Source organism: Salvelinus fontinalis, chromosome 8 (assembly GCF_029448725.1).
Source record: "Salvelinus fontinalis isolate EN_2023a chromosome 8, ASM2944872v1, whole genome shotgun sequence".
NCBI lineage: Eukaryota > Metazoa > Chordata > Actinopteri > Salmoniformes > Salmonidae > Salvelinus > Salvelinus fontinalis.
This window is the reverse complement of record NC_074672.1, coordinates 51,806,457-51,834,127: the sequence shown is the minus strand read 5'-3', so window position 1 is coordinate 51,834,127 and position 27,671 is coordinate 51,806,457. Positions and strand designations below refer to the sequence as shown.

Below are 27,671 nucleotides of genomic sequence, written 5' to 3'. Positions count from 1 at the left end.
AGGACAGTGTAGCTAGCATACCGGTCCATACTGCTGTAGTGATATGCTATGTGGTTCATAAGGACAGTGTAGCTAACATACCGGTACATACTGCTGTAATGAAATGCTATGTGGTTCATAAGGACAGCGTAGCTAACATACCGGTACATACTGCTGTAATGATATGCTATGTGGTTCATAAGGACAGTGTAGCTAACATACCGGTCCATACTGCTGTAATGATATGCTATGTGGTTAGTAAGGACAGTGTAGCTAACATACCGGTACATACTGCTGTAATGATATGCTATGTGGTTCATAAGGACAGTGTAGCTAGCTAACATACCGGTACAAACTGCTGTAATGATATGCTATGTGGTTCATAAGGACAGTGTAGCTAGCTAACATACCGGTCCATACTGCTGTAATGATATGCTATGTGGTTCATAAGGACAGTGTAGCTAACATACCGGTCCATACTGCTGTAATGATATGCTATGTGGTTCATAAGGACAGTGTAGCTAACATACCGGTCCATACTGCTGTAATGATATGCTATGTGGTTCATAAGGACAGTGTAGCTAACATACCGGTCCATACTGCTGTAATGATATGCTATGTGGTTCATAAGGACAGTGTAGCTAGCTAACATACCGGTCCATACTGCTGTAATGATATGCTATGTGGTTCATAAGGACAGTGTAGCTAACATACCGGTCCATACTGCTGTAATGATATGCTATGTGGTTCATAAGGACAGTGTAGCTAGCATACCGGTCCATACTGCTGTAATGATATGCTATGTGGTTCATAAGGACAGTGTAGCTAACATACCGGTCCATACTGCTGTAATGATATGCTATGTGGTTCATAAGGACAGTGTAGCTAGCTAACATACCGGTCCATACTGCTGTAATGATATGCTATGTGGTTCATAAGGACAGCGTAGCTAACATACCGGTCCATACTGCTGTGATGATATGCTATGTGGTTCATAAGGACAGTGTAGCTAACATACCGGTCCATACTGCTGTAATGATATGCTATGTGGTTCATAAGGACAGTGTAGCTAACATACCGGTCCATACTGCTGTAATGATATGCTATGTGGTTCATAAGGACAGTGTAGCTAACATACCGGTCCATACTGCTGTAATGATATGCTATGTGGTTCATAAGGACAGTGTAGCTAACATACCGGTCCATACTGCTGTAATGATATGCTATGTGGTTCATAAGGACAGTGTAGCTAACATACCGGTCCATACTGCTGTAATGATATGCTATGTGGTTCATAAGGACAGTGTAGCTAACATACCGGTCCATACTGCTGTAATGATATGCTATGTGGTTCATAAGGACAGTGTAGCTAACATACCGGTCCATACTGCTGTAATGATATGCTATGTGGTTCATAAGGACAGTGTAGCTAGCTAACATACCGGTCCATACTGCTGTAATGATATGCTATGTGGTTCATAAGGACAGTGTAGCTAGCTAACATACCGGTCCATACTGCTGTAATGATATGCTATGTGGTTCATAAGGACAGTGTAGCTAGCTAACATACCGGTCCATACTGCTGTAATGATATGCTATGTGGTTCATAAGGACAGTGTAGCTAACAAATTGTCAGCGAACATAACGTGTAAAGTAACTTATTTGAAAAGTCATTCCTTGATTACATTGTTCAACATTTGTCATAATTTAAAGCAATGAATTTGAATCGGCTTTCGTTTGACTTCGGCTGCATATTTTCCGCCATTTTCTTCAAATCTGGAAACAATATGAAACCACACCCATTTTCTGAAGAATTGCATTATGGGCCCAAAAAGCACGGACATGGTGTCCACTGCTTGTATACTTTGTATTTTGGCGGATTTAGTATGACATCCGGGAACATTTGGCATTCTAACTATATCCATACTATGACCAATAAGCATTGTATATACTCAATTTACGTCACAAATAGTACGGTTAGTATGAGTATTTGAACACAGCTCTGGTCTTTTGTCGTTCTCCTCTCAACCCTTCTGTCGGTGTATTAGCCTGCGACTCTGTGTGTTCCAGGATGATGACTCTGTGTGTTCCAGGATGATGACTCTGTGTGTTCCAGGATGATGACTCTGTGTGTTCCAGGATGATGACTCTGTGTGTTCCAGGATGATGACTCTGTGTGTTCCAGGATGATGACTCTGTGTGTTCCAGGATGATGACTCTGTGTGTTCCAGGATGATGACTCTGTGTGTTCCAGGATGATGACTCTGTGTGTTCCAGGATGATGACTCTGTGTGTTCCAGGATGATGACTCTGTGTGTTCCAGGATGATGACTCTGTGTGTTCCAGGATGATGACTCTGTGTGTTCCAGGATGATGACTCTGTGTGTTCCAGGATGATGACTCTGTGTGTTCCAGGATGATGACTCTGTGTGTTCCAGGATGATGACTCTGTGTGTTCCAGGATGATGACTCTGTGTGTTCCAGGATGATGACTCTGTGTGTTCCAGGATGATGACTCTGTGTGTTCCAGGATGATGACTCTGTGTGTTCCAGGATGATGACTCTGTGTGTTCCAGGATGATGACTCTGTGTGTTCCAGGATGATGACTCTGTGTGTTCCAGGATGATGACTCTGTGTGTTCCAGGATGATGACTCTGTGTGTTCCAGGATGATGACTCTGTGTGTTCCAGGATGATGACTCTGTGTGTTCCAGGATGATGACTCTGTGTGTTCCAGGATGATGACTCTGTGTGTTCCAGGATGATGACTCTCTGTGTTCCAGGATGATGACTCTCTGTGTTCCTGGATGATGACTCTCTGTGTTCCAGGATGATGACTCTCTGTGTTCCAGGATGATGACTCTGTGTATTCTCTGTGTTCCAGGATGATGACTCTGTGTATTCTCTGTGTTCCAGGATGATGACTCTAACTTCCACATGGACTTCATTGTAGCTGCTTCCAACCTGAGAGCAGAAAACTACAACATTCCCCCTGCAGACAGACACAAGGTGTGTACGTACACACACTAGCTCTTACTCACTACTCTCTCTGGCTCGTTCGCTGTCTCACTCTCTTCTCTCTCTCTCTCCCCCCAGAGTAAGCTGATAGCTGGGAAGATCATTCCTGCGATAGCGACCACCACAGCAGCGGTCGTAGGTCTGGTCTGTCTGGAGCTCATCAAGATCGTTCAGGGACACAAGAAGGTGGATTCGTTTAAGAACGGCTTCATGAACCTGGCACTGCCCTTCTTCGGCTTCTCAGAACCCGTCGCTGCTCCCAGCCACAAGGTAGGGTTGGAGTTGGGAGGGAGGGGGTCTGTTCATACTGGGGCTCCCCAGTAGATGGCCCGTGGGTGGATTTTATTACATTTTTTTAATGTATTTATTTGGCCCCCCAAATGATTTAATTCCCACTTATAAATATAGGAATATGTGATGGTATCCTGACGTAATCAAGCTTTGTGGTCAATTGCAGGGTACAAATTATTTAGAACTACACGGAACAGAAATATAAACGCAACATGTGAAGTGTTGGTCGCAGCATGGTCATTACACAGGTGCACCTTGTGCTGGGGGGCCAATAAAAGGCCATTCTAAAATGTGCAGTTTTGTCACACAACACAATGCCACAGATGTCTCAAGGGAGCGAGCAGTTGGTATGCTGACTGCAGGAATGTCTCCCACAACTTTTGTCAGATAATGTAATGTTCATTTCTCTACCATAAGCCACCTCCAATATCGTTTAATAGAATTTAGCAGTAGGTCCAACTGGCCTCACAACCGCAGACCACGCCGGCTCACGACCACCTCATCCGGCTTCTGCACCTGTGGGATCGGGGGGGGGGGGGGTGGTGGTAGTACTGAGGAGTATTTCTGTCTGTAATAAAGCCCTGGGGATAAACTCATTCTGATTGGCTGGGCCTGGCTGTACACCTGCCCAGTCATGTGAAATCCACAGATTAGGGCCTAAGGAATTTATTGCGTTTATATTTTAGTTCAGTCTGTTCCGGGCCCCGACCATGCACTCACAGAGAAATGGAGCCGTGGCTGAATGGGGACCCCTGGTCTAGGATCAGAACAAGGGGCCATTTCATAACTAGATGTCAGGTATTTGTGTAAGGCAGGGCTATTCATTTAGTGTTTGTCTGTACCTCTAACAGATTCTTCTGTCCCCACACTTTTCTCTGCCCATCCATGTCTTTCTCTCTCTGCCTCCCTCTCTGCCCATCCATCTCTTTCTCTCTCTGCCTCCCTCTCTCTCCCCATCCATCTCTTTCTCTCTCTGCCTCCCTCTCTCTCCCCATCCATCTCTTTCTCTCTCTGCCTCCCTCTCTCTCCCCATCCATCTCTTTCTCTCTCTGCCTCCCTCTCTCTCCCCATCCATCTCTTTCTCTCTCTGCCTCCCTCTCTCTCCCCATCCATCTCTTTCTCTCTCTGCCTCCCTCTCTCTCCCCATCCATCTCTTTCTCTCTCTGCCTCCCTCTCTCTCCCCATCCATCTCTTTCTCTCTCTGCCTCCCTCTCTCTCCCCATCCATCTCTTTCTCTCTCTGCCTCCCTCTCTCTCCCCATCCATCTCTTTCTCTCCCTGCCCATCCATCGCTGCCTCCATAGTACTATGAGATTGACTGGTCTCTGTGGGATCGTTTTGAGGTGAAGGGTCTGCAGGCCAGTGGATCGGAGATGACCCTCCGACAGTTCCTGGACTACTTCAAGGTACGCCTGCCCTCATGCTGAGTTTCTGTGCTAAGCTTGCGTTCGCTGTTAGTTTCTTTTAACATTTGTCTTTGGTTCCCCTGTAGAATGAGCATCAGTTGGAGATCACCATGCTGTCTCAGGGGGTCTCCATGCTCTACTCCTTCTTCATGCCTGCAGCTAAACTCAAGGAGAGGCTGGTGTTACCGTGAGTCACTACAAACCCCGTACTGTCGCGTCTAGAACTGACACCGTACTGTCGGGTCTAGAACTGACCCCGTACTGTCGCATCTAGAACTGACCCCGTACTGTCGCGTCTAGAACTGACCCCGTCGCGTCTAGAACTGACCCCGTACTGTCGGGTCTAGAACTGACCCCGTACTGTCGGGTCTAGAACTGACCCCGTACTGTCGGGTCTAGAACTGACCCCGTACTGTCGCGTCTAGAACTGACCCCGTACTGTCGGGTCTAGAACTGACCCCGTACTGTCGGGTCTAGAACTGACCCCGTACTGTCGCGTCGAGAACTGACCCCGTACCGTCGCGTCTAGAACTGACCCCGTACCGTCGCGTCTAGAACTGACCCCGTACCGTCGCGTCTAGAACTGACCCCGTACCGTCGCGTCTAGAACTGACCCCGTACCGTCGCGTCTAGAACTGACCCCGTACCGTCGCGTCTAGAACTGACCCCGTACCGTCGCGTCTAGAACTGACCCCGTACCGTCGCGTCTAGAACTGACCCCGTACCGTCGCGTCTAGAACTGACCCCGTACCGTCGCGTCTAGAACTGACCCCGTACCGTCGCGTCTAGAACTGACCCCGTACCGTCGCGTCTAGAACTGACCCCGTACCGTCGCGTCTAGAACTGACCCCGTACCGTCGCGTCTAGAACTGACCCCGTACCGTCGCGTCTAGAACTGACCCCGTACCGTCGCGTCTAGAACTGACCCCGTACCGTCGCGTCTAGAACTGACCCCGTACCGTCGCGTCTAGAACTGACCCCGTACCGTCGCGTCTAGAACTGACCCCGTACCGTCGCGTCTAGAACTGACCCCGTACCGTCGCGTCTAGAACTGACCCCGTACCGTCGCGTCTAGAACTGACCCCGTACCGTCGCGTCTAGAACTGACCCCGTACCGTCGCGTCTAGAACTGACCCCGTACCGTCGCGTCTAGAACTGACCCCGTACCGTCGCGTCTAGAACTGACCCCGTACCGTCGCGTCTAGAACTGACCCCGTACCGTCGCGTCTAGAACTGACCCCGTACCGTCGCGTCTAGAACTGACCCCGTACCGTCGCGTCTAGAACTGACCCCGTACCGTCGCGTCTAGAACTGACCCCGTACCGTCGCGTCTAGAACTGACCCCGTACCGTCGCGTCTAGAACTGACCCCGTACCGTCGCGTCTAGAACTGACCCCGTACCGTCGCGTCTAGAACTGACCCCGTACCGTCGCGTCTAGAACTGACCCCGTCGCGTCTAGAACTGACCCCGTCGCGTCTAGAACTGACCCCGTCGCGTCTAGGACTGACCCCGTCGCGTCTAGGACTGACTCCGTCGCGTCTAGGACTGACCCCGTCGCGTCTAGGACTGACCCCGTCGCGTCTAGGACTGACCCCGTCGCGTCTAGGACTGACCCCGTCGCGTCTAGGACTGACCCCGTCGCGTCTAGGACTGACCCCGTCGCGTCTAGGACTGACCCCGTCGCGTCTAGGACTGACCCCGTCGCGTCTAGGACTGACCCCGTCGCGTCTAGGACTGACCCCGTCGCGTCTAGGACTGACCCCGTCGCGTCTAGGACTGACCCCGTCGCGTCTAGGACTGACCCCGCACCGTCGCGTCTAGGACTGACACCGCACCGTCGCGTCTAGGACTGACACCGCACCGTCGCGTCTAGGACTGACACCGCACCGTCGCGTCTAGGACTGACACCGCACCGTCGCGTCTAGGACTGACACCGCACCGTCGCGTCTAGGACTGACACCGCACCGTCGCGTCTAGGACTGACACCGCACCGTCGCGTCTAGGACTGACACCGCACCGTCGCGTCTAGGACTGACACCGCACCGTCGCGTCTAGGACTGACACCGCACCGTCGCGTCTAGGACTGACACCGCACCGTCGCGTCTAGGACTGACACCGCACCGTCGCGTCTAGGACTGACACCGCACCGTCGCGTCTAGGACTGACACCGCACCGTCGCGTCTAGAACTGACACCGCACCGTCGCGTCTAGAACTGACACCGCACCGTCGCGTCTAGAACTGACCCCGCCGCGTCTAGAACTGACCCCGTAGTGTCAGTTCTCTCCACTAATCGCTCCTCTCCACTAATCTCCTCCCCTCGCTCCTCTCCACTAATCTCCTCCCCTCGCTCCCCTCCACTAATCTCCTCCCCTCGCTCCTCTCCACTAATCTCCTCCCCTCGCTCCTCTCCACTAATCTCCTCCCCTCGCTCCTCTCCACTAATCTCCTCCCCTCGCTCCTCTCCACTAATCTCCTCCCCTCGCTCCTCTCCACTAATCTCCTCCCCTCGCTCCTCTCCACTAATCTCCTCCCCTCGCTCCTCTCCACTAATCTCCTCCCCTCGCTCCTCTCCACTAACCTCCTCCCCTCGCTCCTCTCCACTAACCTCCTCCCCTCGCTCCTCTCCACTAACCTCCTCCCCTCGCTCCTCTCCACTAACCTCCTCCCCTCGCTTCTCTCCACTAATCTCCTCCCCTCGCTCCTCTCCACTAATCTCCTCCCCTCGCTCCTCTCCACTAATCTCCTCCCCTCGCTCCTCTCCACTAATCTCCTCCCCTCGCTCCTCTCCACTAATCTTCGCCCCTCTCCACTAATCTCCTCCCTCCCCTCGCCCCTCTCCACTAATCTCCTCCCTTCTCTCCTCTCCACTAATCTCCTCCCCTCTCTCCTCTCCACTAATCTCCTCCCCTCTCTCCTCTCCACTAATCTCCGCCCCTCGCTCCTCTCCACTAATCTCCTCCCCTCGCTCCTCTCCACTAATCTCCTCCCCTCGCTCCTCTCCACTAATCTCCTCCCCTCGCTCCTCTCCACTAATCTCCTCCCCTCGCTCCTCTCCACTAATCTCCTCCCCTCGCTCCTCTCCACTAATCTCCTCCCCTCGCTCCTCTCCACTAATCTCCTCCCCTCGCTCCTCTCCACTAATCTCCTCCCTCCCCTCGCTCCTCTCCACTAATCTCCTCCCTCCCCTCGCTCCTCTCCACTAATCTCCTCCCTCCCCTCGCCCCTCTCCACTAATCTCCTCCCTCCCCTCGCCCCTCTCCACTAATCTCCTCCCTCCCCTCGCCCCTCTCCACTAATCTCCTCCCTCCCCTCGCCCCTCTCCACTAATCTCCTCCCTCCCCTCGCCCCTCTCCACTAATCTCCTCCCTCCCCTCGCCCCTCTCCACTAATCTCCTCCCTCCCCTCGCCCCTCTCCACTAATCTCCTCCCTCCCCTCGCCCCTCTCCACTAATCTCCTCCCTCCCCTCGCCCCTCTCCACTAATCTCCTCCCTCCCCTCGCCCCTCTCCACTAATCTCCTCCCACCCCTCGCCCCTCTCCACTAATCTCCTCCCTCCCCTCGCCCCTCTCCACTAATCTCCTCCCTCCCCTCGCCCCTCTCCACTAATCTCCTCCCTCCCCTCGCCCCTCTCCACTAATCTCCTCCCTCCCCTCGCCCCTCTCCACTAATCTCCTCCCCCCCCTCCTCTGCAGGATGACAGAGATTGTGACCAAGGTTTCTAAGAAGAAGCTGGGGAAGCATGTGAAAGCCCTGGTGTTTGAGCTGTGCTGCAACGACCTAAATGACGAAGATGTGGAGGTTCCCTACGTCAGATACACCATCCGCTGAACACACACACACCGGGGCGGGGATGAATCACGGGGGGGGGGCTGAATCACGGGGGGGGGGGGGGGGGGGGGGGGGCTGAATCACTGGGGGGGCGGGGCTGAATCACTGGGGGGGGCGGGGCTGAATCACTGGGGGGGGCGGGGCTGAATCACTGAGGGGGGAGAGTAAGGCGGGAGGATGGCTTTGGATCAATCACTTGTAGGGGAAAGGTTACTGGTTCCCTGGTTCAAAATGGTACCCTATTCTCTATATAGTGTACCCTATTCTCTATACAGTGTACCCTATTCTCTATATAGTGTACCCTATTCTCTATATAGTGTACCCTATTCTCTATATAGTGTACCCTATTCTCTATACAGTGTACCCTATTCTCTATACAGTGTACCCTATTCTCTATACAGTGTACCCTATTCTCTATATAGTGTACCCTATTCTCTATATAGTGTACCCTATTCTCTATCTAGTGTACCGTATTCTCTAGGGTACCCTATTCTCTATACAGTGTTCCCTGAACTTATAGAGACTAGGGTGCCAAACAACGAGCTGAAATGAGATGTGTTGGGACATGGTTGTGGGGAGATTGTAAACGGGTTGGTCTCTGTTCCCAATAACTCTGCTACCCTCCCCCCTCAGTACTGCCGTGTCAGGGCCACTGTGGCACGTCCTCCCCTGTTCTCCCCTGACCCCCGCGTTGTGACGTGGCACGTTCTCCCCTGTTCTCCCCTGACCCCCGCGTTGTGACGTGGCACGTTCTCCCCTGTTCTCCCCTGACCCCTGCGTTGTGACGTGGCACGTTCTCCCCTGTTCTCCCCTGACCCCTGCGTTGTGGCGTGGCACGTTCTCCCCTGTTCTCCCCTGACCCCTGCGTTGTGGCGTGGCACGTTCTCCCCTGTTCTCCCCTGACCCCCGCGTTGTGACGTGGCACGTTCCCCCCTGACCCCCGCGTTGTGACGTGGCACGTTCTCCCCTGTTCTCCCCTGACCCCTGCGTTGTGACGTGGCACGTTCTCCCCTGTTCTCCCCTGACCCCCGCGTTGTGACGTGGCACGTTCCCCCCTGACCCCCGCGTTGTGACGTGGCACGTTCTCCCCTGTTCTCCCCTGACCCCCGCGTTGTGACGTGGCACGTTCTCCCCTGTTCTCCCCTGACCCCTGCGTTGTGACGTGGCACGTTCTCCCCTGACCCCCGCGTTGTAACGTGGCACGTTCTCCCCTGACCCCCGCGTTGTGACGTGGCACGTTCTCCCCTGTTCTCCCCTGACCCCTGCGTTGTGGCGTGGCACGTCCTCCCCTGACCCCTGCGTTGTGGCGTGGCACGTTCTCCCCTGACCCCCGCGTTGTGGCGTGGCACGTTCTCCCCTGACCCCTGCGTTGTGACGTGGCACGTTCTCCCCTGACCCCCGCGTTTTGACGTGGCACGTTCTCCCCTGACGTCAAACAAACTGGAACGAACGTTATATTAAGGATTTTATACATTTTGGAAAACAGAAATCCAGGAAACGACCCTAAAATCTCACTGCCTTGGATTCTATTTGAACTTTAAAATGAGGGAGTTGTGAATAAAGAGGAACCCTTGGCCACCCTGGCCCTAACTGTAACAACCTGGGAGGGGGGCAGACTGACAGACCGGGACCCTTGGCTACCCTGGCCCTAACTAACATAACCTGGGAGGGGGGCAGACTGACAGACCGGGACCCTTGGCTACCCTGGCCCTAACTAACATAACCTGGGAGGGGGGCAGACTGACAGACCGGGACCCTTGGCTACCCTGGCCCTAACTAACATAACCTGGGAGGGGGGCAGACTGACAGACCGGGACCCTTGGCTACCCTGGCCCTAACTAACATAACCTGGGAGGGGGGCAGACTGACAGACCGGGACCCTTGGCTACCCTGGCCCTAACTAACATAACCTGGGAGGGGGGCAGACTGACAGACCGGGACCCTTGGCTACCCTGGCCCTAACTAACATAACCTGGGAGGGGGGCAGACTGACAGACCGGGACCCTTGGCTACCCTGGCCCTAACTAACATAACCTGGGAGGGGGGCAGACTGACAGACCGGGACCCTTGACTACCCTGGCCCTAACTAACATAACCTGGGAGGGGGGCAGACTGACAGACCGGGACCCTTGGCTACCCTGGCCCTAACTAATATAACCTGGGAGGGGGGCAGACTGACAGACCGGGACCCTTGGCTACCCTGGCCCTAACTAATATAACCTGGGAGGGGGGCAGACTGACAGACCGGGACCCTTGACTACCCTGGCCCTAACTAACATAACCTGGGAGGGGGGCGACTGACAGACCGGGACCCTTGACTACCCTGGCCCTAACTAACATAACCTGGGAGGGGGCCAGACTGACAGACCGGGACCCTTGACTACCCTGGCCCTAACTAACATAACCTGGGAGGGGGGCGACTGACAGACCGGGACCCTTGACTACCCTGGCCCTAACTAACATAACCTGGGAGGGGGCCAGACTGACAGACCGGGACCCTTGACTACCCTGGCCCTAACTAACATAACCTGGGAGGGGGCCAGACTGACAGACCGGGACCCTTGACTACCCTGGCCCTAACTAACATAACCTGGGAGGGGGCCAGACTGACAGACCGGGACCCTTGACTACCCTGGCCCTAACTAACATAACCTGGGAGGGGGCCAGACTGACAGACTGGGACCCTTGACTACCCTGGCCCTAACTAACATAACCTGGGAGGGGGCCAGACTGACAGACTGGGACCCCCAGGTTTGGTATTTTAACAGGTGTGTGTCTGCCTCCTTCCACCTTCTATCTGCTTCCTAAAGGTGGGGGGGGGGGTTGTGACAGGTGTTTAAACATGACTTGAGTTTTCAATTTTATTTTCTCTTTTTTCATTTAATTTAATTTTGGGATGGACTTGTGTGCTCCGGCCCTTTAGGAACATTCTGTCTTGTTCTGTCTGCGTTTTAAACTCCGGTGTGTCTTCAGTGGAGTCGGTCTAGTTGTCATGGGAACACTTTGAGTGTGATCAATAAATACATTGAATTGAATAAAATAAAGATTTGTCTCATCTCCTCTTTTCTGTTCACTCACGGGGGTTTTCTATGAAGAGGGAGAAGTATGAAGCTCTAGCCTGGTCCCAGATCTGTTTCTACTGTCTTAACTCCTATGGTCAAGCCTGACAAGACAGTACAGACAGATCTGGGACCAGCCATATGTGATGCAGGGGCTAGGTTGACTGATTTTAAAGGTATGTTATTGGATCATTCTAGTGGGCAGACCGTACTAACCTAACCACAATATATCCTGGGGTTCCAGCAGCATCTGCTATACTGAATACCACCCCGGCTATGTTATGTTATTCATCCAGACGGCTCGCGCGCATCAAAGAACGTCTGTGTAGCCAGGCGCTAAAATAAAACGTTTGTATTTTTGTCCCTTGATGAGCTGTACGTCTCCCATCTCCTCATGGGTATTTAGCAGCTTATACCCTGTGGGTGATTACACTGAGGTCCACACTCCAGTCCCGTTGGTTGTGCTAATGAACCTTAAAGTTGGTTGCAAACCGCCGTATAAAATCCACAGAAGAAAGAATGAATGACGAGATTACTAGAAATTTAACTAGTTCTCCCATAATCTATGGATTAATTGTCGGGGAGTAGAAAACACACAATGTTGTGACTCAAAATGGATCGATATTCTACAAAGCTTCAGGGGGGAAAAATTGCCTTGTGCATTTCAGGAATAATAACCCAATGTTTATATCCCAGGACAAATGAGCTAGCAACAGGAAGCTAGCTAGCTAAATGGCCATTAATGTGTTTTACTATCGTCCTGAGTTTGTTTTTATATTTCAATCTGCGTGTCCTGATTTGCGTCTGGTGTAGATGGACAAAAATTAACATACGTGCCCGTGCCCAGTATAGTCAGCGTGCAAGAAAACCAAGGTTGTATGCATTAGTACATATATAGACTGAACAAAAATATAAACACATTTTTTTTTAATGAGTTACAGTTCATATAAGGAAGAGGCCCACCCACTCAATGAGGTTTTTCCCCAACAAATATATTTATTAGACAAATACTGCTCAGCACATTTCTGATGGACATTCCTGCAGTCAGCGCCCCAAGTCCCCGCTCCCTCAAAACTAGAGATATCTGTGGCATTGTGTTGTGTGACAAAACTGCACATTTTTGTGGCCTTTTGTCCCCGGCACAAGGTGCACCTGTGTAATGATCGTGCCGATTAATCAGCTTCTTGATATGCCACACCTGTCAGGTGGATGGATTATCTTGGTAAAGAAGAAATGCTCACTAACAGGGATGTAAACTCATTTGTGCAACAAAATTGAGAGAAATAAGCTCTTTATGCGTATGGCACATTTATCTGATTTTCAGTTGGGTCCCTTTTTAGGCCCGTTTGTTTCCCATCCCCTGAACCCTACCTGGGCCAGGAGGACTACGCTAACCGTCCAAATGGATCTCTCACTAGCATGTTGATTTGTTCCTATTGTAAATGTTAGTGAGAGATCCTCTAACTCTGGTGTTGCAGGTCTGCTATGAACGAGCTCTTCACATTCAACAAGAGACAGCCTATACAGTTGGGGGGGGGGAGGGAGCATCTAAATCCCCGATGGAGCCGGGAAATGTTTGTTCCCTTGGACTGTCGCCGTGCCGTATTGAAAACTCCTTTGATTCTGCTGAGGACTTACGCCCGATTCAATGTATTATCTGGGACATCTGGGACCTGTTCATTGTTTGTCACGGCGAAAGGTCCGATGGAGACCTTCATTTGTGTAAAATGTATTGAACTGCATGCCGCTAAAGAAAGGAATATTACTCTAGATGAAGAAATTTAAAAAAAAATTGACCAATCACCTTGGACTGAAATGATTCTATGAAACTATCGGCATCTTTAAATGCTTCCTATCAAAACATCCAAGAGGATCATAAAGGGACCTTCCTGGGCTACGATCAATTTCCACCACTGCACCCCTCTACTAGCTTGAACCAGGAAATGGATGCTGATTGTTGGACTCCAGGTGAGTGTAAATGGATGCTGATTGGACTCCAGGTGAGTGTCAATGGAAGCTCATTGTTGGACTCCAGGTGAGTGTCAATGGAAGCTTATTGTTGGACTCCAGGTGAGTGTCAATGGAAGCTCATTGTTGGACTCCAGGTGAGTGTCAATGGAAGCTCATTGTTGGACTCCAGGTGAGTGTCAATGGAAGCTCATTGTTGGACTCCAGGTGAGTGTAAATGGAAGCTGATTGGACTCCAGGTGAGTGTAAATGGATGCTGATTGGACTCCAGGTGGGTGTAAATGGAAGCTGATTGGGCTCCAGGTGAGTGTAAATGGATGCTCATTGTTGGACTCAAGGTGAGTGTCAATGGAAGCTTATTGTTGGACTCCAGGTGAGTGTCAATGGAAGCTCATTGTTGGACTCCAGGTGAGTGTCAATGGAAGCTCATTGTTGGACTCCAGGTGAGTGTAAATGGATGCTGATTGGACTCCAGGTGAGTGTAAATGGAAGCTCATTGTTGGACTCCAGGTGAGTGTAAATGGAAGCGTGTTGTTGGACTCCAGGTGAGTGTCAATGGAAGCGTGTTGTTGGACTCCAGGTGAGTGTCAATGGAAGCTCATTGTTGGACTCCAGGTGAGTGTCAATGGAAGCTCATTGTTGGACTCCAGGTGAGTGTCAATGGAAGCATGTTGTTGGACTCCAGGTGAGTGTAAATGGAACACCAGGTCTCTGTTAAACATCAAGCTCCAAAAGATCAGATATACTCTTCTACCCAAAACGGCAGAATATTATGTAATAATATTAGAATATGTGCCTCGAGAAGTCTTTATGCTGTATACACTGAGTGGACAAAACATTAGGAACACCTTCCTAATATGGAGTTGTTCCCCGTTTGTCCTCAGAACGGCATCAATTCGTCGGGGCATGGACTCTACAAGGTGTTGAAAGCGTTCCACATGGACTCTACAAGGTGTCGAAAGCGTTCCACAGGGATAATGGCCCTCGTTGACTCCAATGCTTCCCACAGTTGTGTTAAGTTGGCTGGATGTCCTTTGGGTGGTGGACCATTCTTGATACACACGGGGAAACTGTTGAGCGTGAAAAACCCAGCAGCGTTGAAGTTCTTAACACAAACAGGTCCGCCTGGCACCTACTACCATACCCCGTTCAAAGGCACTACAATCTATTGTCTGAATGGCACACATACACAATCCATGTCTCAATTGTCTCAAGGCTTAAAAATCCTTCTTTAACCACGTCTCCTCCCCTTCATCTACACTGATTGAAGTGGATTTAACAGGTGGCATCAATAAGGGATCATAGATTATACCTGGGTTCACCTGGTTTTGTCGTTGTCACGGAAAGAGCAGGTGTTCATAATGATTTGCACAGTCAGTGTATATTTAAAGTGAAGTTGAAACTCCCTGCGACGTTAGCTGTGATTATTGATCACACTGACAACCTGTACAGACTGAAGGCAATATAGATACATCTAAATGTGATGACTGAAGTGGATATTTTTTATTTGTTTATAATAAATTGACATTTAACATTCATTGGACAAAGATTTAAATAAAAGCACTTCTAAAAACAAAATTCAAAAAAATCTTCTCTCACAGAGCTGAGAAAATCCCCTGTTTATCTATGTGTGGTATGTTCCCGTTGAGGTCTAAGCTACAGTAAGAGGGTGGGGACAGAGACAGCTAAGTTTAGACGGAAAGATTAGGCACGATTATCTCTCTGACTCGCCCTCTTTCCCTCCTCTCTCTGACTCGCCCTCGCCCTCTCTCCCTCTTCTCTCTCTCTCTCTCTGTGAACGGTTATTTAGGGAGGGCGTGACCGTGTCAGGACAGGAGAGAATTACAGCATTAGGAGATACTAGGGACGTCCCCTATCTGACAGAATATACAGCATTACACCCCGAACAGGTCAGGTCCCCTACCTGATAGACACGCTATACAGCGTTACAGCCGGTGATGGTTGGAGACCTGACAGACTACAGCGTTACAGCCGGTGATGGTTGGAGACCTGACAGACTACAGTATTACAGCCGGTGATGGTTGGAGACCTGACAGACTACAGCCGGTGATGGTTGGAGACCTGACAGACTACAGCCGGTGATGGTTGGAGACCTGACAGACTACAGCGTTACAGCCGGTGATGGTTGGAGACCTGACAGACTACAGCGTTACAGCCGGTGATGGTTGGAGACCTGACAGACTACAGCCGGTGATGGTTGGAGACCTGACAGACTACAGTATTACAGCCGGTGATGGTTGAAGACCTGACAGTATTACAGCCGGTGAGGGTTGGAGACCTGACAGACTACAGCCGGTGATGGTTGGAGACCTGACAGACTACAGCGTTACAGCCGGTGATGGTTGGAGACCTGACAGACTACAGCGTTACAGCCGGTGATGGTTGGAGACCTGACAGACTACAGTATTACAGCCGGTGATGGTTGGAGACCTGACAGACTACAGTATTACAGCCGGTGATGGTTGGAGACCTGACAGACTACAGCGTTACAGCCGGTGATGGTTGGAGTGGAGGGAGATATCAATAGAACAACCAGGTGAGTTTCTGTCTGGTTTTAAAGCATTAGTATAGCATTAGTATAGTGGTAGTTATAGTGGTAGTTATAGCATTAGTATAGTGGTAGTTATAGTGGTAGTTATAGTGGTAGTTATAGTGGTAGTTATAGTGGTAGTTATAGTGGTAGTTATAGTGGTAGTTATAGTGGTAGTTATAGCATTAGTATAGTGGTAGTTATAGCATTAGTATAGTGGTAGTTATAGTGGTAGTTATAGTGGTAGTTATAGCATTAGTATAGTGGTAGTTATAGCATTAGTATAGTGGTAGTTATAGTGGTAGTTATAGTGGTAGTTATAGTGGTAGTTATAGTGGTAGTTATAGTGGTAGTTATAGCATTAGTATAGTGGTAGTTATAGTGGTAGTTATAGTGGTAGTTATAGTGGTAGTTATAGTGGTAGTTATAGTGGTAGTTATAGTGGTAGTTATAGCATTAGTATAGTGGTAGTTATAGTGGTAGTTATAGTGGTAGTTATAGTGGTAGTTATAGCATTAGTATAGTGGTAGTTATAGTGGTAGTTATAGTGGTAGTTATAGCATTAGTATAGTGGTAGTTATAGCATTAGTATAGTGGTAGTTATAGTGGTAGTTATAGTGGTAGTTATAGTGGTAGTTATAGTGGTAGTTATAGTGGTAGTTATAGTGGTAGTTATAGCATTAGTATAGTGGTAGTTATAGTGGTAGTTATAGCATTAGTATAGTGGTAGTTATAGCATTAGTATAGTGGTAGTTATAGCATTAGTATAGTGGTAGTTATAGTGGTAGTTATAGTGGTAGTTATAGTGGTAGTTATAGTGGTAGTTATAGTGGTAGTTATAGCATTAGTATAGTGGTAGTTATAGCATTAGTATAGTGGTAGTTATAGTGGTAGTTATAGTGGTAGTTATAGTGGTAGTTATAGTGGTAGTTATAGTGGTAGTTATAGTGGTAGTATAGTGGTAGTTATATCATTAGTATGATGGTAGTTATAGTGGTAGTTATAGTGGTAGTTATAGTGGTAGTTATAGTGGTAGTTATAGCATTAGTATAGTGGTAGTTATAGTGGTAGTTATAGTGGTAGTTATAGTGGTAGTTATAGTGGTAGTTATAGCATTAGTATAGTGGTAGTTATAGTGGTAGTTATAGCATTAGTATAGTGGTAGTTATAGTGGTAGTTATAGTGGTAGTTATAGTGGTAGTTATAGTGGTAGTTATAGTGGTAGTTATAGTGGTAGTTATAGTGGTAGTTATAGCATTAGTATAGTGGTAGTTATAGTGGTAGTTATAGTGGTAGTTATATCATTAGTATGGTGGTAGTTATAGTGGTAGTTATAGTGGTAGTTATAGTGGTAGTTATAGCATTAGTATAGTGGTAGTTATAGTGGTAGTTATAGTGGTAGTTATAGTGGTAGTTATAGTGGTAGTTATAGTGGTAGTTATAGTGGTAGTTATAGTGGTAGTTATAGCATTAGTATAGTGGTAGTTATAGCATTAGTATAGTGGTAGTTATAGTGGTAGTTATAGTGGTAGTTATAGTGGTAGTTATAGTGGTAGTTATAGTGGTAGTTATAGCATTAGTATAGTGGTAGTTATAGTGGTAGTTATAGCATTAGTATAGTGGTAGTTATAGTGGTAGTTATAGTGGTAGTTATAGTGGTAGTTATAGTGGTAGTTATAGTGGTAGTTATAGTGGTAGTTATAGCATTAGTATAGTGGTAGTTATAGTGGTAGTTATAGTGGTAGTTATATCATTAGTATGGTGGTAGTTATAGTGGTAGTTATAGTGGTAGTTATAGTGGTAGTTATAGCATTAGTATAGTGGTAGTTATAGTGGTAGTTATAGTGGTAGTTATAGTGGTAGTTATAGTGGTAGTTATAGTGGTAGTTATAGTGGTAGTTATAGTGGTAGTTATAGCATTAGTATAGTGGTAGTTATAGTGGTAGTTATAGCATTAGTATAGTGGTAGTTATAACATTAGTATAGTGGTAGTTATAGTGGTAGTTATAGCATTAGTATAGTGGTAGTTATAGTGGTAGTTATAGCATTAGTATGGTGGTAGTTATAGTGGTAGTTATAGTGGTAGTTATAGCATTAGTATGGTGGTAGTTATAGTGGTAGTTATAGTGGTAGTTATAGTGGTAGTTATAGTGGTAGTTATAGCATTAGTATAGTGGTAGTTATAGCATTAGTATAGTGGTAGTTATAGCATTAGTATAGTGGTAGTTATAGTGGTAGTTATAGTGGTAGTTATAGTGGTAGTTATAGTGGTAGTTATATCATTAGTATGGTGGTAGTTATAGTGGTAGTTATAGTGGTAGTTATAGCATTAGTATAGTGGTAGTTATAGCATTAGTATAGTGGTAGTTATAGCATTAGTATAGTGGTAGTTATAGTGGTAGTTATAGTGGTAGTTATAGTGGTAGTTATAGCATTAGTATAGTGGTAGTTATAGTGGTAGTTATAGTGGTAGTTATAGTGGTAGTTATAGTGGTAGTTATAGTGGTAGTTATAGCATTAGTATAGTGGTAGTTATAGTGGTAGTTATAGTGGTAGTTATAACATTAGTATAGTGGTAGTTATAGCATTAGTATAGTGGTAGTTATAGTGGTAGTTATAGTGGTAGTTATAGCATTAGTATAGTGGTAGTTATAGCATTAGTATAGTGGTAGTTATAGTGGTAGTTATAGTGGTAGTTATAGTGGTAGTTATAGCATTAGTATGGTGGTAGTTATAGTGGTAGTTATAGTGGTAGTTATAGTGGTAGTTATAGTGGTAGTTATAGTGGTAGTTATAGTGGTAGTTATAGTGGTAGTTATAGTGGTAGTTATAGCATTAGTATAGTGGTAGTTATAGTGGTAGTTATAGTGGTAGTTATAGTGGTAGTTATAGTGGTAGTTATAGTGGTAGTTATAGTGGTAGTTATAGTGGTAGTTATAGTGGTAGTTATAGTGGTAGTTATAGTGGTAGTTATAGTGGTAGTTATAGTGGTAGTTATAGTGGTAGTTATAGTGGTAGTTATAGTGGTAGTTATAGCGGTAGTATAGTGGTAGTTATAGTGGTAGTTATAGTGGTAGTTATAGCATTAGTATAGTGGTAGTTATAGTGGTAGTTATAGTGGTAGTTATAGTGGTAGTTATAGTGGTAGTTATAGTGGTAGTTATAGTGGTAGTTATAGTGGTAGTTATAGTGGTAGTTATAGTGGTAGTTATAGTGGTAGTTATAGTGGTAGTTATAGTGGTAGTTATAGTGGTAGTTATAGTGGTAGTTATAGTGGTAGTTATAGTGGTAGTTATAGTGGTAGTTATAGCATTAGTATAGTGGTAGTTATAGTGGTAGTTATAGCATTAGTATGGTGGTAGTTATAGTGGTAGTTATAGTGGTAGTTATAGCATTAGTATGGTGGTAGTTATAGTGGTAGTTATAGTGGTAGTTATAGTGGTAGTTATAGTGGTAGTTATAGCATTAGTATAGTGGTAGTTATAGCATTAGTATAGTGGTAGTTATAGTGGTAGTTATAGTGGTAGTTATAGTGGTAGTTATAGTGGTAGTTATAGTGGTAGTTATATCATTAGTATGGTGGTAGTTATAGTGGTAGTTATAGTGGTAGTTATAGCATTAGTATAGTGGTAGTTATAGTGGTAGTTATAGTGGTAGTTATAGTGGTAGTTATAGTGGTATTTATAGTGGTAGTTATAGTGGTAGTTATAGTGGTAGTTATAGTGTTAGTTATAGTGGTAGTTATAGTGGTAGTTATAGTGGTAGTTATAGCATTAGTATAGTGGTAGTTATAACATTAGTATAGTGGTAGTTATAGCATTAGTATAGTGGTAGTTATAGTGGTAGTTATAGTGGTAGTTATAGTGGTAGTTATAGCATTAGTATAGTGGTAGTTATAACATTAGTATAGTGGTAGTTATAACATTAGTATAGTGGTAGTTATAGTGGTAGTTATAGTGGTAGTTATAGTGGTAGTTATAGTGGTAGTTATAGTGGTAGTTATAGTGGTAGTTATAGCATTAGTATAGTGGTAGTTATAGTGGTAGTTATAGTGGTAGTTATAGTGGTAGTTATAGCATTAGTATAGTGGTAGTTATAGCATTAGTATAGTGGTAGTTATAGCATTAGTATAGTGGTAGTTATAGTGGTAGTTATAGTGGTAGTTATAGTGGTAGTTATAGTGGTAGTTATAGTGGTAGTTATAGTGGTAGTTATAGCATTAGTATAGTGGTAGTTATAGCATTAGTATAGCATTAGTATAGTGGTAGTTATAGTGGTAGTTATAGCATTAGTATAGTGGTAGTTATAGCATTAGTATAGTGGTAGTTATAGCATTAGTATGGTGGTAGTTATAGTGGTAGTTATAGCATTAGTATAGTGGTAGTTATAGTGGTAGTTATAGTGGTAGTTATAGTGGTAGTTATAGTGGTAGTTATAGTGGTAGTTATAGCATTAGTATAGTGGTAGTTATAGCATTAGTATAGTGGTAGTTATAGCATTAGTATGGTGGTAGTTATAGTGGTAGTTATAGTGGTAGTTATAGCATTAGTATAGTGGTAGTTATAGTGGTAGTTATAGTGGTAGTTATAGTGGTAGTTATAGTGGTAGTTATAGTGGTAGTTATAGTGGTAGTTATAGTGGTAGTTATAGTGTTAGTATAGTGGTAGTTATAGTGGTAGTTATAGTGGTAGTTATAGCATTAGTATAGTGGTAGTTATAGTGGTAGTTATAGTGGTAGTTATAGTGGTAGTTATAGTGGTAGTTATAGCATTAGTATGGTGGTAGTTATATCATTAGTATAGTGGTAGTTATAGTGGTAGTTATAGCATTAGTATAGTGGTAGTTATAGTGGTAGTTATATCATTAGTATGGTGGTAGTTATAGTGGTAGTTATAGTGGTAGTTATAGTGGTAGTTATAGTGGTAGTTATAGTGGTAGTTATAGTGTTAGTATAGTGGTAGTTATAGTGGTAGTTATAGCATTAGTATAGTGGTAGTTATAGTGGTAGTTATAGTGGTAGTTATAGTGGTAGTTATAGTGGTAGTTATAGTGGTAGTTATAGTGGTAGTTATAGCATTAGTATGGTGGTAGTTATATCATTAGTATAGTGGTAGTTATAGTGGTAGTTATAGCATTAGTATAGTGGTAGTATAGTGGTAGTTATAGTGGTAGTTATAGTGGTAGTTATAGTGGTAGTTATAGTGGTAGTTATAGCATTAGTATAGTGGTAGTTATAGTGGTAGTTATATCATTAGTATGGTGGTAGTTATAGTGGTAGTTATAGTGGTAGTTATAGTGGTAGTTATAGTGGTAGTTATAGTGGTAGTTATAGTGTTAGTATAGTGGTAGTTATAGTGGTAGTTATAGCATTAGTATAGTGGTAGTTATAGTGGTAGTTATAGTGGTAGTTATAGTGGTAGTTATAGTGGTAGTTATAGTGGTAGTTATAGTGGTAGTTATAGTGGTAGTTATAGTGGTAGTTATAGTGGTAGTTATAGTGGTAGTTATAGTGGTAGTTATAGTGGTAGTTATAGCATTAGTATAGTGGTAGTTATAGTGGTAGTTATAGTGGTAGTTATAGTGTTAGTTATAGTGGTAGTTATAGCATTAGTATGGTGGTAGTTATAGTGGTAGTTATAGTGGTAGTTATATCATTAGTATAGTGGTAGTTATAGCATTAGTATAGCGGTAGTTATAGTGGTAGTTATAGTGGTAGTTATAGCATTAGTATAGTGGTAGTTATAGTGGTAGTTATAGTGGTAGTTATAGTGGTAGTTATAGCATTAGTATAGTGGTAGTTATAGTGGTAGTTATAGTGGTAGTTATATCATTAGTATAGTGGTAGTTATAGTGTTAGTTATAGTGGTAGTTATAGCATTAGTATAGTGGTAGTTATAGTGGTAGTTATAGTGGTAGTTATAGTGGTAGTTATAGTGGTAGTTATAGTGGTAGTTATAGCATTAGTATAGTGGTAGTTATAGTGGTAGTTATAGTGGTAGTTATAGTGGTAGTTATAGTGGTAGTTATAGTGGTAGTTATAGCATTAGTATAGTGGTAGTTATAGTGGTAGTTATAGTGGTAGTTATAGTGTTAGTTATAGTGTTAGTTATAGCATTAGTATAGTGGTAGTTATAGTGGTAGTTATAGTGGTAGTTATATCATTAGTATAGTGGTAGTTATAGCATTAGTATAGCGGTAGTTATAGTGGTAGTTATAGCATTAGTATAGCGGTAGTTATAGTGGTAGTTGTAGCATTAGTATAGTGGTAGTTATAGCATTAGTATAGTGGTAGTTATAGCATTAGTATAGTGGTAGTTATAGTGGTAGTTATAGTGGTAGTTATAGCATTAGTATAGTGGTAGTTATAGTGGTAGTTATAGCATTAGTATAGTGGTAGTTATAGCATTAGTATAGTGGTAGTTATATTATTAGTATAGTGGTAGTTATAGTGGTAGTTATAGTGGTAGTTATAGTGGTAGTTATAGCATTAGTATAGTGGTAGTTATAGCATTAGTATAGTGGTAGTTATAGTGGTAGTTATAGCATTAGTATAGTGGTAGTTATAGTGGTAGTTATAGTGGTAGTTATAGTGTTAGTATAGTGGTAGTTATAGCATTAGTATGGTGGTAGTTATAGTGGTAGTTATATCATAAGTATAGTGGTAGTTATAGCATTAGTATGGTGGTAGTTATAGTGGTAGTTATAGTGGTAGTTATAGCATTAGTATGGTGGTAGTTATAGTGGTAGTTATAGTGGTAGTTATAGTGGTAGTTATAGTGGTAGTTATAGTGTTAGTTATATCATAAGTATAGTGGTAATTATAGTGGTAGTTATATCATAAGTATAGTGGTAGTTATGGTGGTAGTTATAGTGTTAGTTATATCATTAGTATGGTGGTAGTTATAGTGGTAGTTATATCATAAGTATAGTGGTAGTTATGGTGGTAGTTATAGTGTTAGTTATATCATAAGTATAGTGGTAGTTATAGTGGTAGTTATAGTGGTAGTTATAGTGGTAGTTATAGTGGTAGTTATAGTGGTAGTTATAGTGGTAGTTATAGTGTTAGTTATAGTGGTAGTTATAGTGGTAGTTATAGTGGTAGTTATAGTGGTAGTTATAGCATTAGTATGGTGGTAGTTATAGTGGTAGTTATAGTGGTAGTTATAGCATTAGTATAGTGGTAGTTATAGTGGTAGTTATATCATTAGTATGGTGGTAGTTATAGTGGTAGTTATAGCATTAGTATAGTGGTAGTTATAGTGGTAGTTATAGTGGTAGTTATAGTGGTAGTTATAGTGGTAGTTATAGTGGTAGTTATAGTGGTAGTTATAGCATTAGTATGGTGGTAGTTATAGTGGTAGTTATAGTGGTAGTTATAGTGGTAGTTATAGCATTAGTATAGTGGTAGTTATAGTGGTAGTTATAGTGGTAGTTATAGTGGTAGTTATAGTGGTAGTTATAGTGGTAGTTATAGCATTAGTATAGTGGTAGTTATAGTGGTAGTTATAGCATTAGTATAGTGGTAGTTATAACATTAGTATAGTGGTAGTTATAGTGGTAGTTATAGTGGTAGTTATAGTGGTAGTTATAGTGGTAGTTATAGCATTAGTATGGTGGTAGTTATAACATTAGTATAGTGGTAGTTATAGTGGTAGTTATAGTGGTAGTTATGGTGGTAGTTATGGTGGTAGTTATAGTGGTAGTTATAGTGGTAGTTATAGTGGTAGTTATAGTGGTAGTTATAGTGGTAGTTATAGTGTTAGTTATATCATAAGTATAGTGGTAGTTATAGTGGTAGTTATAGTGGTAGTTATAGCATTAGTATAGTGGTAGTTATAGCATTAGTATAGTGGTAGTTATAGTGGTAGTTATAGTGGTAGTTATAGTGGTAGTTATAGTGGTAGTTATAGCATTAGTATAGTGGTAGTTATAGTGGTAGTTATAGCATTAGTATAGTGGTAGTTATAGTGGTAGTTATAGTGGTAGTTATGGTGGTAGTTATAGTGGTAGTTATAGCATTAGTATAGTGGTAGTTATAGCATTAGTATAGTGGTAGTTATGGTGGTAGTTATAGTGGTAGTTATAGTGGTAGTTATAGTGGTAGTTATAGCATTAGTATAGTGGTAGTTATAGCATTAGTATAGTGGTAGTTATATCATTAGTATAGTGGTAGTTATAGTGGTAGTTATAGTGGTAGTTATAGCATTAGTATAGTGGTAGTTATAGTGGTAGTTATAGTGGTAGTTATAGTGGTAGTTATAGCATTAGTATAGTGGTAGTTATAGTGGTAGTTATAGTGGTAGTTATAGCATTAGTATAGTGGTAGTTATAGCATTAGTATAGTGGTAGTTATAGTGGTAGTTATAGCATTAGTATGGTGGTAGTTATAGTGGTAGTTATAGTGGTAGTTATAGTGGTAGTTATAGCATTAGTATAGTGGTAGTTATAGTGGTAGTTATAGTGGTAGTTATAGTGGTAGTTATAGTGGTAGTTATAGTGGTAGTTATAGTGGTAGTTATAGTGGTAGTTATAGCATTAGTATGGTGGTAGTTATAGTGGTAGTTATAGCATTAGTATAGTGGTAGTTATAGCATTAGTATAGTGGTAGTTATAGTGGTAGTTATAGCATTAGTATGGTGGTAGTTATAGTGGTAGTTATAGTGGTAGTTATAGCATTAGTATAGTGGTAGTTATAGTGGTAGTTATAGTGGTAGTTATAGTGGTAGTTATAGTGGTAGTTATAGCATTAGTATAGTGGTAGTTATAGCATTAGTATAGTGGTAGTTATAGTGGTAGTTATAGTGGTAGTTATAGCATTAGTATAGTGGTAGTTATAGCATTAGTATAGTGGTAGTTATAGCATTAGTATAGTGGTAGTTATAGTGGTAGTTATAGTGGTAGTTATAGTGGTAGTTATAGTGGTAGTTATAGTGGTAGTTATAGTGGTAGTTATAGTGGTAGTTATAGCATTAGTATAGTGGTAGTTATAGCATTAGTATAGTGGTAGTTATAGTGGTAGTTATAGTGGTAGTTATAGTGGTAGTTATAGTGGTAGTTATAGTGGTAGTTATAGCATTAGTATGGTGGTAGTTATAGTGGTAGTTATAGCATTAGTATGGTGGTAGTTATAGTGGTAGTTATAGTGGTAGTTATAGTGGTAGTTATATCATTAGTATGGTGGTAGTTATAGCATTAGTATAGTGGTAGTTATAGTGGTAGTTATAGTGGTAGTTATAGTGGTAGTTATAGCATTAGTATAGTGGTAGTTATAGTGGTAGTTATAGTGGTAGTTATAGTGGTAGTTATAGTGGTAGTTATAGTGGTAGTATAGTGGTAGTTATAGTGGTAGTTATAGTGGTAGTTATAGTGGTAGTTATAGTGGTAGTTATATCATTAGTATAGTGGTAGTTATAGTGGTAGTTATAGCATTAGTATAGTGGTAGTTATAGTGGTAGTTATAGTGGTAGTTATAGTGGTAGTTATATCATTAGTATAGTGGTAGTTATAGTGGTAGTTATAGCATTAGTATAGTGGTAGTTATAGTGGTAGTTATAGTGGTAGTTATAGTGGTAGTTATGGTGGTAGTTATAGCATTAGTATAGTGGTAGTTATATCATAAGTATAGTGGTAGTTATAGTGGTAGTTATAGCATTAGTATGGTGGTAGTTATAGTGGTAGTTATAGTGGTAGTTATAGTGGTAGTTATAGCATTAGTATAGTGGTAGTATAGTGGTAGTTATAGTGGTAGTTATAGTGGTAGTTATAGTGGTAGTTATAGTGGTAGTTATAGTGGTAGTTATATCATTAGTATAGTGGTAGTTATAGTGGTAGTTATAGCATTAGTATAGTGGTAGTTATAGTGGTAGTTATAGTGGTAGTTATAGTGGTAGTTATAGTGGTAGTTATAGTGGTAGTTATAGTGGTAGTTATAGCATTAGTATAGTGGTAGTTATAGCATTAGTATAGTGGTAGTTATAGTGGTAGTTATAGTGGTAGTTATGGTGGTAGTTATAGTGGTAGTTATGGTGGTAGTTATAGTGGTAGTTATAGCATTAGTATAGTGGTAGTTATAGTGGTAGTTATATCATTAGTATAGTGGTAGTTATAGTGGTAGTTATAGTGGTAGTTATAGTGGTAGTTATAGCATTAGTATAGTGGTAGTTATAGTGGTAGTTATAGTGGTAGTTATAGTGGTAGTTATAGCATTAGTATAGTGGTAGTTATAGTGGTAGTTATAGCATTAGTATAGTGGTAGTTATATCATAAGTATAGTGGTAGTTATAGTGGTAGTTATAGTGGTAGTTATAGTGGTAGTTATAGTGGTAGTTATAACATTAGTATAGTGGTAGTTATAGTGGTAGTTATAGTGGTAGTTATAACATTAGTATAGTGGTAGTTATAGTGGTAGTTATAGTGGTAGTTATAACATTAGTATAGTGGTAGTTATAGTGGTAGTTATAGTGGTAGTTATAGTGGTAGTTATGGTGGTAGTTATAGTGGTAGTTATAGTGGTAGTTATAGTGGTAGTTATAGCATTAGTATAGTGGTAGTTATAGTGGTAGTTATAGTGGTAGTTATAACATTAGTATAGTGGTAGTTATAGTGGTAGTTATAGTGGTAGTTATAGTGGTAGTTATGGTGGTAGTTATAGTGGTAGTTATAGCATTAGTATAGTGGTAGTTATAGTGGTAGTTATAGTGGTAGTTATAGTGGTAGTTATAGTGGTAGTTATAGTGGTAGTTATAGTGGTAGTTATAGTGGTAGTTATAGTGGTAGTTATAACATTAGTATAGTGGTAGTTATAGTGGTAGTTATAGTGGTAGTTATAGTGGTAGTTATGGTGGTAGTTATAGTGGTAGTTATAGTGGTAGTTATAGTGGTAGTTATAGCATTAGTATAGTGGTAGTTATAGTGGTGGTAGTTATAGTGGTAGTTATAGTGGTAGTTATAGTGGTAGTTATAGTGGTAGTTATAGTGGTAGTTATAGTGGTAGTTATAGCATTAGTATAGTGGTAGTTATAGTGGTAGTTATAGCATTAGTATAGTGGTAGTTATAGCATTAGTATAGTGGTAGTTATAGTGGTAGTTATAGTGGTAGTTATAGTGGTAGTTATAGCATTAGTATAGTGGTAGTTATAGTGGTAGTTATAGCATTAGTATAGTGGTAGTTATAGTGGTAGTTATAGCATTAGTATAGTGGTAGTTATATCATTAGTATAGTGGTAGTTATAGTGGTAGTTATAGTGGTAGTTATAGTGGTAGTTATAGCATTAGTATAGTGGTAGTTATAGTGGTAGTTATAGTGGTAGTTATAGTGGTAGTTATAGTGGTAGTTATAGTGGTAGTTATAGCATTAGTATAGTGGTAGTTATAGTGGTAGTTATAGTGGTAGTTATAGCATTAGTATAGTGGTAGTTATAGCATTAGTATAGTGGTAGTTATAGTGGTAGTTATAGTGGTAGTTATAGTGGTAGTTATAGCATTAGTATAGTGGTAGTTATAGTGGTAGTTATAGCATTAGTATAGTGGTAGTTATAGTGGTAGTTATAGCATTAGTATAGTGGTAGTTA

General features: G+C 43.2%; 1 protein-coding gene across 2 annotated transcripts in view; it reads left to right on the top strand.

The window, feature by feature from the left end:
* The window catches only part of LOC129861403 (ubiquitin-like modifier-activating enzyme 1), an 81,553-nt gene extending 73,001 nt beyond the window's left edge, over window positions 1–8,552 (top strand). For both annotated transcript variants that reach the window (XM_055932801.1, XM_055932800.1), the window contains 5 exons: window positions 2,896–2,988; window positions 3,076–3,267; window positions 4,592–4,693; window positions 4,780–4,880; window positions 8,388–8,552. In XM_055932801.1, the coding sequence (XP_055788776.1) occupies window positions 2,896–2,988; window positions 3,076–3,267; window positions 4,592–4,693; window positions 4,780–4,880; window positions 8,388–8,523 (624 nt within the window). In that variant the 3' untranslated portion in view covers window positions 8,524–8,552. The remainder of the gene's footprint in view (window positions 1–2,895; window positions 2,989–3,075; window positions 3,268–4,591; window positions 4,694–4,779; window positions 4,881–8,387) is intronic.
* The last annotated feature ends 19,119 nt before the right edge of the window (window positions 8,553–27,671 follow it).